The sequence below is a fragment of the Populus nigra genome, chromosome 6 (assembly GCF_951802175.1).
Source record: "Populus nigra chromosome 6, ddPopNigr1.1, whole genome shotgun sequence".
In the NCBI taxonomy this organism is placed as follows: Eukaryota; Viridiplantae; Streptophyta; class Magnoliopsida; order Malpighiales; family Salicaceae; genus Populus; species Populus nigra.
Genome location: NC_084857.1, coordinates 9,577,995 through 9,590,142, shown reverse-complemented (window position 1 = coordinate 9,590,142; position 12,148 = coordinate 9,577,995). Strand labels below are relative to the sequence as shown.

General features: G+C 33.8%; 1 protein-coding gene across 1 annotated transcript; it reads right to left on the bottom strand.

Annotated features, from left to right (window-relative positions):
• Positions 1-384: 384 nt before the first annotated feature.
• Positions 385-4,976, bottom strand: LOC133696309 (uncharacterized). Its single transcript, XM_062118468.1, has 7 exons — positions 4,248-4,976; positions 3,668-3,909; positions 3,422-3,544; positions 3,124-3,240; positions 2,853-3,035; positions 1,720-1,861; positions 385-812 (listed from the first exon to the last, which is right to left on the bottom strand). The coding sequence occupies exons 1-7, from the start codon at positions 4,606-4,608 to the stop codon at positions 634-636; spliced, it is 1,347 nt and encodes a 448-aa protein (XP_061974452.1). The 5' UTR covers positions 4,609-4,976; the 3' UTR covers positions 385-633.
• Between the last annotated feature and the right edge of the window lie 7,172 nt (positions 4,977-12,148).

Below are 12,148 nucleotides of genomic sequence, written 5' to 3'. Positions count from 1 at the left end.
AATAAAAGAAAACAAGGTTCACATACTTTTGTTTTAAAGTATTGCAATTGAATCATTTCCTTATTTTTTAAATTTATTTTTGCTTTAAATTTATTTTTTTAATATTTTTTATTTTAATGTATTACTTTTAAAAATAAATTATTTTTAAAAAAACATTTTAAAATAACTCTACCTCACTCCAGGTACCTGCATTTTAGTTTTCCAACATCTTCGAGGCTTGCCCAAAAACTTCAGCTTGATTACCAAACCTTATAGAGCGATTGGACATGCAAGTGGCACGGTAAGTTTATCTTCTGCAGAGCTTTCACTCTAATAACAGGAGATTCTTTTCAGAGAGAGGACAGAAAAAAAAGGAGAAGTTTCCTTTATTCTAGCAAGAACACATAGAAGAAATGCTTAAATTACGAAATGAGAGATTGCAAGAAGGCAAGTATTATGTAGTTGTTTTTTCTGTTTTCCATTCCTTGTATAAATATGTATGTATATGCACATATATACATGTCAGGGTCTTGCTTCGGGGGTCACCAGCTCAGGCCGCCGGCAGCTATTCAAAATTAGGACTTCGGTGCTATACAACTATATAAGATGATATAAAATTTGAGGGGAAAGGGATGATAAGGGTACTGACGTGTCTTACTTTTTTAATATTTTAGGAACATCTTTTTGGGAAATGACCCTAACCGGTGAGGTAGAGAAATCATTTTGCTTATCCGAAACCAGGAGGTGATCCACCTTCTCACTTCTCACTTCATCTTTGCCAGATACACTAGAAGATGATGATGATCCACATATTTGCACCATCAAGCTTCCACCTACAACAAGTTTTGAAAGATTACCACCCGACATCAACAATCAGGGAACAAGAAGCAAGTAAAGATATCTAGGAGGTGTTTGGAGGGGCATTTCAATCGGAGTTTGGGAAAATTTTGAAAAAAAAAAATATTTGTTTCAAATTGATTTTTTTATATATTTTCAAATTGTTTTAATATATTAATATCAAAAATAAATTTTAAATATATATATATATACATATATTATTTTAATGTATTTCTATATAAAAACACTTTAAAAAAACAAGGCATAACACTATCTCATTCACCACCTAATTAGTTAGATAAGAAAGCCAACGTACTCATCCCAGTTCAAGTTATTAGGATGCCATCATCTAGGTAATAATGATATCCACATTTTGCTATCCCCAAGTTAAACACGTGGCTCTTTTCAGTTTCTTGAATCCAGCACAGCATCCGAAGAAAATCTATAATCTATGGGTTCATTTACTTAATAACCAAATCAATTTTTATTTTTTTTTGTTTCTTAAGCTCACATACCTTTTCGGTTATAGAAATAGTTATATTTACAAAAACATATTCTTTCCATCTAAATGAATTTTCTGGGAGGACAAAAGAAAGAGGAAGTGATACATGAATGCAGCCATGAAGCTAAACTGGCAGAGGAGAGGAGAGGAGAGGAGAGTGGCGGTTTAATCCAAAAAGGGTAAGAAATGGTCAGTCTGTGCAAAAATAAACTTGAGAAGGGCATAACCTTGTTAATCTAAATATCAAGAAATCAAATGAAAGAATAGTATGCATTCTAAATTAAAGAAGAAAACTGATTGGCTGACTTTATGTTCTAAGCATATCCTGAGCCACTCTTAAGTATGGCAATCAAAAAATAGAAAGTAACAGCGAACAAGAGCCAGAGGGTGGAAGATTTTACCAAGTACAAGAGCAGCCCCAATCCAACCAGTGGCACCCCACCTTTCACCGAGAAGAAACCATGCAAATCCCGCACCCCAGACTGGCTCCAAACCATAAATTATTGCAGTTTCTGTTGCTGAAACATCTCGCATAGCAGTCATCTGTGTGGTTAAGAAATAGAGCAAATTATGATCACATTTACTTTTATTTGACAGGAAAAAACTTAAAAGGCACAATTTTCTAAAGCCGAATGAAGCCATGTTGTTTGAAACTCAACAATGGTGTTTCAGTCCAGAGGCAGGAGTCATCCTGATCCCACAAATCATCATGCCATGTTAGGGTCACTGAGAACTGGGAGATTTTAATTTCTTTCCCAAACAGATTTCTCATTTACTTTTAATTGAAATCGAATCCACAAAATAATGGTTTCGATGATACCATATAAAATTTGTCTTGCTTGTAAAATATTATAGTTTTTTTTATGCATTTGTAATTTTTGTTATCATGCATGCCCAAATCCCAAATGAACCAACTGCAGTCGTGGAGAATTTTATGCATACCTGCCACAGACAAAGTCCCCAAGAAACACAAAACATATAAAAGAACAATCCAAGGTGCTTTTAATCATAAACATTACAAACATGAATTTTCCATGGAAAGGAAAAAACCAAAGAATCTTTCATCATGAGTCCTCTTTCAACTATTGGCATCAAAAGATCTATAAATCACATTAGCAAAAATAGACACAAACTATACAGGACTATATGGAAAAACTATCAAGCATAGAGAATGATGGATCACAATTAGTAAAGCGCATTCAGAAACAGTTGCACTTGCAAGGGAAGTAACAAAGAGGAATTTCCTGGAAACATGCTGGGAAGGACAAGTGGAGAGGTACAATTGAGGGTTCCGTGATTTACTTGGGACAAAATTTATGAGAATTAAGTGTGAAAAGCCATTATGTTTAAGTCCTGGATGGGCTTTCCCTTTTTTTTTCTTCTTTCAAGTTGGTTGAAATGCAGAAATACAGCAGCATGACAAACAAGAACGAGGAAGGAAAAAGAAAACAAAGAGAAGAAACTTATTTCAGAATTTTGCAGTTTTCTTTGGAATGTAGGCAAATTAAGGAGAGAACCTAATAATTCATCGTACCTCTATCCATAAGCATAGCCCTGTTGAGAATATGCCGGTGTAAAGTGCAGGTATCCATGGGAAAACAGCCAACCAATGCCAAACAATTTCCCATGTCCATGATGATGGATCACAAGTTTGGACATCACCAAACCAGCTTCCAAGGAAATACCATATTGTTGAGGAGATAGCAATAACACATACCTAAATGAAGAATCTGTTTTTCAAACCATGCAAGAAGATAACCAGACTACATTTCTGTGTTGTGTGGACAATTGGGCAGTACACGCACCTCAAATCCAAGAATAGGTAAGAAGTTCTTTTTATCTGTGCTTCTTGATATATGTTCTGTTCTAAGCATATGCACGCCAAAAAACACCGCGCTTAAGAAGTTCAAGAGATCACCAATCTGGCAATGTGCAAATACAAATCCATTATAAAAGGTTAAAACCAAGCTTCCTTTTATTCAAACCAGATGAAGAAAAATTAACATACAAAGAATGCTTGGTCTTCCACTTTGATCATCATCAAGGAAATGCAACAAACATGAAAATAATGAAACAACCATTAAAAACAAGGAGAAAACCTACACTGGGAGGGGACCCACTGGATTCCAGCATTGCAACCCCTACAATGGACATGAGAGCTCCAAACCAGGTATGTGCAGGAACTATTGCTCCTAGCATACCATCAAGCAAAGGAACCACAATTACCTGATAAATTCATACAAAAATGCGCCCAATTTTGTACCTTTAAGTACAATTACCAACACACAGAAAAAAAAAAAAAAAAAACTTTGATTGATATACAACCTAGAGGCTGATAAAGAAACTTACAGTGAACATGGATATAAATGATGCACGACCAGCATCTGATGTGAGCAGACCAAGTGCCTGCGTTAGGTACCCTAGACTAACCCAAAACCCTAACTCTATCCCGGCATTACGGATTCGAGCATCATCCCATGATTGCAAAGCAAATGGCAAGAATGGTATGGCAGAGACAACAAATCTCACAACAGTGAAAGTTGCTGGATCCATTACTGCTTCAATTTCTTTCACAACTGGAATATTACTCGCTGCAATATAAAAAAACACAAAAGGTAATGTGGATATTATACAAGGACATGTATAAAATTTAAAATGGATGATGGAATCTCTATAATTGCATGCTTAAATCTAAAATCAAGAACGTAACATTAATAACAAAAAAGCCCCAATCACAAACCAGTTGGGGTCAGCTAGCATATTTCTGCGCTATCTATCATATGCTAAATCAGCCTTAATATCTAGATAATTTAAAAGAACCAGCATTGATTACAATGAATGCCTCCTATTGATTATATATTAATTCCAATTCGCCACAACAGCAGCAGCAGCGATGTTATAAAAATAAAAAATAAAAAAGGTAACGTACCATAGACAACGGTGATGACATTGAGTAAAATGATGGACCTGACTTTCCTGGACGCGAAAAGTATCCTCCGCCACAAATATTTCTTCCCAAACAATGTCTTAAAATTTAAGCTTTGTCTCTTCTTCTGATTCGAGGCAGAGCAGACTATCGCATTCTTTGATTTCTGTATTCTAACACCTGAAATAGGTCTGCGACGAGAAGAAATAGGAGAGGATAAGGAATTGCTATTGTGCAAAGAGAAGGTGGTGAGACGGTGTCGTTTAGAAGGAGATAAATGAAATGTGAACAAAATTGAAGGAGAGAGCTTAGTGGTGATAGATGCAGAGTAGGCAGGAGCTCTTAATGGACATTTACAAGCCATCGACCTTCTCTCCCTCTCTCTCTAGTATCTTCGATTCCTCCTCTTCTATCTTCTTGTCTTATCTCTCTGTTTTTTTTTTCCTTTGTTTGTCTGTCTTCAGTCTTTTCACCAATTTACTTTTTTTCTTCTATTTTATCAAATAAACCAAACTCCTTGAAGAACAACTTGTAGAACACAACAAAACACTCTCAATCACTAAGAAAAGAAATGGGCGATCATCTAAGCAACCAGGATTCAGCACGTTTCAAGATTTTCTCGTCAATGACTGAAATGCCACTGAGGAGCGCATGTGTTTGTTTTTCATTAGTTGTTTCATGTGTTTTTGTTAGCGGACTGCTGCGGAGAAATATGGAAGTAGAGAGACGGGGCAAAAAAGCATCTTCTGCCCGAGGGCGAGAGAAAAAAATCAAAACAAAAAAACTAATTTTTAATTTTTTTAATATATATAAAAAATATTTAAATATAGATAAATTGTTAAAACAACTTTTTTAAAAATATATATAAATTATATCTATACTATTCAAAAAATTATATTAACAATTTAATTCTTCTAAATAATTTTTGCCATTAAAAATGGTCTGTGATGCCGTTTGCTTTTGGCCCTGTCGTAAAAAAACACGTGTTGTATTTTGCAGGGTCTGCCAGGAATCGGTGGCGGGCAGACCGTGATGTTGCGGCTGAGAGATTGGTCTCTGTTTTTTATAGAAGAAGAGAGAGAGAGAAAATGGAGGTTGGTACGGATTTTTTAAGAATAAAAGATAACAAATAAAAAGAAATGGTGACTTTTTTGCAATGGAAGAGATTGGAATGAGATGTGGGCTGGATTTCTTATTGGGCTCGGCGATCCAGATTGGTTTTCCACTCTGGCTTATAGCCTTAGCTCCTTTCGTTGACCTGTACTGGACCCGTATATGTCGGGCCTCTCATAACGGGGGTTTGGAATCTCCCCGTTAATTGTGAAACCAGTTGAAAAATATTTATTCATAATTAGTCCATATGCAACCCCACTTGGGATTGCGGCCTCCAGCTGATCAACGGTGATGATGATGGTGATGGACGGTAAAAGATGATGACAAAGATGATCATAATATCTCGTGGCCAATTCCATCATTCACTGCTGATTACATTGGCCACGACAGCATAATTGTCCAGGCCTCGGGTGCAAAGAATCCAACCAAAGATTTGTCTCCTCCAGCTCGCATCACGTGCATGATTTGCTCCAGCTTCTTAGATCAAGAGAGTGAGATGGGCAAGCAAGAAGGATAGCCTGCGAGAAAGACACGCGATTTTGATTTTGAAATTAAGTCGCGTCAGCCTACACCCATTACATTATACATTGTAACAGTATAATAATAGTTTTGCTCTTTTCATCAAAACTTACAAAGATTGTAATTGAAGGTAAACTCATCTTTTTAAAAGGATCTATTAGGCATTTCAACATTTAATTGGGAATAAATTGGTCAGTGCAATTTGTTTAGCACATTTAAATTACCTTGTTGGCTTTAAAAGTTAAAACAAAAAAATTTATATGCCTTTTGGTAAGGGTTTTCTTGTTTTTTCAAAATTACTTGCATAGTATATTTACTCTCGTACCCTTGAAAGGAAAAAAAAAAAAAAGACTTGCACAGGTAGGCAGGCTTCTTTACATGATCACCCTTTTCCTTTTGTTTAAACAGTAAATTTACATGATCACCCTTAAATTGAGAAAAAAATGTTGCATTTTAATCCTTTTCTTTTAATTTTTTCATTTTAAAATTTACTCAGGATCTTTTGAAAATTTCAATTGATCAAATAACATTAAAAAAATAAGTTAGTAATACGAAAGGGTTATCACATGATGACCCCTATGCTCTTTTAGCAGCATATGCAGGATCATTTGATTACCGAGTTTCGTCTTCTAGGAAGGTATTAGGAGCGGCATGTCGTTTTTTTCAGACAATGTGGCGCAAGCTTAAAGTGTGGGTGTGGTTGGCTTATAATAGACTATTTTCTCTTTTTCCTCACTTTTGCCCTAGAAATTTACGCTAATCCTTTCAAAAAAATAATTGTATCCTTTAGTTTGTATTTTTATTAATTTTGATCATTATTTTTTTTTTTGTTATTGGTTTTGCTTTTAAAGCTTTTTCAGTTTTATAATTTTTTTTTAATTTCATTGAGAACTTTATTTAATTTGATTTTTGTATTCAATTTGGTCCTTATTATTTTGATTGCTTTTTTTTCACTGTTTTATCCTTCTATTAATTTATTTGTTTTTCAATTTTCATCCCTGATTATTTTATTGCCATTTTTTTAATCCAATTTTGAACCTTATTTTTTTTATTGCGATTTTCTAATCCTTTTTTATTTATCTTTCTTTCAGTTTTATCCCTCAATATCTTATTTTATTAAACTTTTTTTTATCCATTTTGGTTTCTCATTCTTTTAATTATTATTTTTCATATTTTTTTGTTTTTCAATTTAGTCTTTAATTATTTTATTTTATTTATTTTTTATATTAGATTTGGTTCGCATTGTTTAGATTTTAAATTGTTTTGTGATTGAAGATTTTACTTTTTTGTTTTTTCATGTTTGTCTTTCTATAAGATAATTCCAATCTTATGACTTGGGTATGGCTTGAGATCATTTTTTTGTTCTTTTTGTTAGGAATTAGTTTTTTAAAAAATGTATCATTTGACCTCTTTATTGCTAGGTCTTGAACTTTGTTATTTGTTTTTTTTTTTGTTGAGTTCTCTCAATCTCATATCTTGAGTGGTGGGTTAGTCATGTTAACTCGAGTTGACTTATGTTTTTTTCCTCAATGCTGTTTTTCTTGAATATTTTTTTTTGCAATTTTATCATTTGAAATTACATTATTGGCCCTTAATCTCTATGATTCTTTCACTTTTATTTTATGTGGGGTTATACTAAGTGTCGGTTAATCAAGTTAACTCGGGTTAACTCGTTTTTTTTTCAATGTTTTTTTTATTTAACTTCGGTCTTTTTTGCTAGGTTATTCTTTTGAAAGTCTAATCTTTTTATCTCAATCTAATCATAGGTGGTAGGTTAGTCGAGTTAATTTGGGTTAACTCAATTTTTTTCTCAACCTTTTTTTTATGAAAATATTTCTTTAAAATTTCATTATTTGACATTAGATTATTGACTTTTGAGCTTTATTGTTTTTTTGCTCTTTTTTTTGTGAGATTATTCCGAGTGCGAGTTAATCAAGTTAATTTAGACTAGTTCAATTTTTTTCATTGTTTTTGTATTAAACTTCAGTCTTTTTTTACAGGCCCTTGCCTTGAGAGTTTATTTTTTTTTTAATCTTGATCTCATATCACGGGTTGTTGGTTAGTTTAAGTTAACTCAGGATGACTTGTTTTTTTTTCTTTGACATTATTTTTTTTAAAATGATTTTTTTGTTTTATCATTTGAGATTAGGCTATTGAGCATTTAGCTTTGTAATTTTTTTACTCGATTCATATAAGGGATTGCGTGCTAGTAAAGTCAACCCGAGTTAACTTGAATTATCATCGCCTAGATATTTTTTTATGTTAGAAAAAAGTTGACTCAGCTTGCGGCATAGTGCGAGCCTTCTATCTGTAACAATCTGGTGGCATTCATAATTACTTTGCTTGCTACTTGCTAGGCATCTATCTACACATTTTTGAATTAAGTGTATCACATTTACATGTATAGATTCAATTAGGTAGGCCCATGATATGCCATGGGTAACTCAAAATATTTTCAATGTAAAAAAAATTACTAAGATGATGCAAGTATTCCTAGAAAAGAAAAAAAAAGACTCAAATTATTAACTCAATCAGGTTTAATAAGGTCGGCTAATTTAAATAATATGAATAAAACATATAACGGCAAAAAATAAATTGACAAAAAAAATTGATAGTGTAAAAAATATTAAAAAAAAAACCCATATCAATTCCATCTGAGTTAGCATGCCAAATATGCAACCTGGTCATGATATATCAAGGTAACCCCGTCAAAAAACTAAATAAAATTATGAAGTTCAATTATCAAACAACTCAATGTTCAAGGGTCAAACTGAAAAAAATGAATTAAACAAATTATGTCAACCTGGATTAACTCGCTAGTCCCAAGATCACAGGCACAAGATTTGGATAACTCTATAGAAAAAAAAGTTAAAAAAAGCACAAATATCAATTCTCGATGAATCAAATGTTCAAAGATGAAATAAAAAAACAAAGTTAGCACATGTTAACTTTTAAAACTCGTGACTCTAGTCATGAGTCCGGAACTAATTCTATAAAAAGTAAACCTAAAATATAACGAATTAAAATTTCAAAATTTTAAAATAGTAAGGGATGAAATTGAAAAAAAAACAATAAAAAGGCCCCATAAAAAAAGAAACAGCAATAAAAAAAATATAAACTATATTTGATAAAAAAAAATAATTTGAAATCAAATGTCGGTGAATGAAATTGAAAAATAAAAAAATGATAAAAAAATAAAAAATAAAAGAAATATAAATTAATTTTGCTATATAAAAAAGATAAAACATAAAAAAATAACAATAAAAAAATAAAAATCAAATTTAATAAAAAAACAAATGAAAGATACTTTTATGTTTACAGAGAAAAAAGAAAAAAAAAAGAAAAAAAAGAAGAAAAGCCCGACTATTATATCACATGACAGTCTTTACATTGAAGCTTCAAAATATATAAAAAAAATCAAATCATCTCTGATGAATATTTTAACAGATTTTACTTTAAAAAATAATACACTCTTTGCATTCTGCTTTTAAAAGGTTAAAAAATGGAATAATGCTCAATCAATCTCATAACACCGGCTTTCATTTTTTTTTCCTAATGCTTTTATTCTTCCTTTTTTAGTTAAAAATCAAGGTCAATTGTTTGCGTGTTAAATGAGAGGACATTCTCATAAAACACAGATTTGCCAAGGAATGACTAAAACGAAGGCAGATTTTGAAAACCAACGGTAGTGTTAGAAAACAACCACCGTGTTTTTGCCATACTCGAGGCGGAGAATGCGACCTCCATTGATTAACATTAATAGAACCTCTTCGGTGGTTGATGCAGTGTATTAAATTTAGCATTTCTAACCAACCGTACCATTGTGGGCCCCTTCTATTGCTCCCATCATTTTTTTAAATGGTGATAAAAATGATAATAATAGCGCAAAATGAGAAATGCAAGCTAGCAAATTAAAAACAAGCAGGAGCTTGGGTGGGTGGACGCCATAAAAAAGAGTTTTATGAAAGTTGATGAGAGGGAGAGATCGAGGAGGAGGAGGTAGTTGCACTCTCATCACACCCTCTTTAACTCGTACACTTAAATGCTCTATACTGGCCTCAAGCAAACATTCATTTCTCAGGGAAAAACTATCTCCCTTTCCACAAAATATATTAAATTGATCTTCAGTCCTTGGCTTCTCATGCTTCCACAGAATCTTTTGAACTTGTCAATATAGAAGAAAATATCTACCCTTCTCTCCAGCCATTGCATGGAGATTTTCACAGTTCACCAGACAGAACTGATTCCAATGAAAAGATCACACATTGAGAGCTTGCTTTGTCCGAAGGTGACATAATAAGACCAAAAATTAACATGGAATCAGAGAGAGAACGGGGCCTACACAAGTAATTTAACTTCTTCTTTCTTTCTTTTTTTCCAGTAAATAATCGGAGCTACCCCAAAGGGCATGGAATAGAGATTTCCCTCCACATTCAACAAGGGAGTAGTATAGGGATATTGTAGTCATCATACAGGAGGAAGGCGAGGACCCCCGACTGGAGGCTGCTTAATTGACTCTAGGCATACCATATATGTAGAAAACAGACCACTGTTGATTAGACTCCTCCTGGTATTAATTAGTATATTAATATTTGATGGGCGGTACAGTGTCCCAAGACTTGAGAAAGCGTGTTGGCCCAGAATAATGAAAAAAAGGTTGGTTTTTTCAGGAATAATCAACCAAAAGAGCCCTCCCTCCCCCCTCCCCCCTGCCCCAAAGCCAGGTCTGTTTGTGCCACGGTCTCTGAACCAGATACGTGATTGGCATACACCACAACAACATTAATGTTCCAATGGTATCTATTTTCCAATCTACAAGCCGTCCATCTATTCTCCTACCAATATCGAAACGTTCTTGATAATATGTATACTGGGTTGTTAACGTTATGCGAAGACACGAATTTTTTTTTTTCTCTTTTGACGATTTGGTACATGGTAATTTTAATGATTAACATCATAACATCACGGTAATTCTGCTTTGTCAAAAACATATGCTAGGAGTAGCAGCAAGCTAGCACTTCTGTTCTCAATCTCCATGCAAATAAAATATGCATCAAATCCCACTCCTTCCACCTTTTGTTTTGCCTTTTCGGGTACTGAAACTGATGAGTTTTGTTGACCATCCGATCGTATAAAAGAAGGAAAGAAGGGTTAGGCATCTGACCTTGCTCTCCACTTTTGATTAGAAAAAGAAAAGCTCCTTTCAACTGAGAAAGAAATAGTATATTTAATTAAAGTAGAATTTCTTTCTTTTGGGGGAGTCAAAGTAGAAATGTTCTTCACTGCATGAAGCATACACAGACACTGTTTAGCAGGTTCTTCTGTGTATTTTATTATAGCAGGAACTTAAGTGAATCAAGGCTATGAGTCTAGGTTATGCATCCATTTTTTTTGTGCAAATATTATTTGGGTGTTTTAATCTGTAGGGAAATTTTGAACCAAAAATTAAGAATGATGGTGAAAAGGAGAGCAAGAATTCAAATTTAGTTGATGAGATACCTGGACATGTGTGGCTAAGTAGATGAATAAGAGTAACTACAATTAAATTCAAAGACAATGAATTATAGCAGAAGGGTACAGCAGAAGAAAACACTGAAAAAGAAACCAGAGCATTAGCACTAGCCCTCTCATTTGCCCTCATCGATCCTCACACACCATTACTACACTACTGTCGCAACCTTACTAAACATGACTGAAAAGGCTAAAGACAATGCTCTCTTCTCTCTCATACACTCTAATATTCAAAAGGAAACAAAAGTAAAGAACAAAAAGCGGAAAGCAGAAACCATCTTACACATTTATCTCACTCATGAACTTCTAGCACTAAACCTTATAGTAGCTTACAAACGTACCAGAACCTACCATTCTTCCTTCCTAGTTGTGAAGAGGATTAGGACCTGTGTGAATTATCCTTTTATCGTCTTCGTATACTGCGTCTGGATCTCCTCCATCAATGTTCACAGGCTGATCTTGGTTTGGAGATGCATGAAGAGACCCTGTCTCAAAAACCCTGGCTTTTCTTGGCAGGGATTTCACCGGCTTATCAGTTTCTTCATGAACAACTAAAAAGACACCTAACTGAGCAAGAATTAACAGAATCCAGAATAAGAAGATAATCGCAGCTCTAGCAGCCCCAGCATATCTTCTACCTCTTGCTGCTTCTACTCCAACTTTATGGTGAGATATCATACTGCACCAAATATATGTAGCAAATATCAAGGACTACTTACGCCACCCTCAAGCAGACCATAAAAAAGGCTAACTGGGATCTC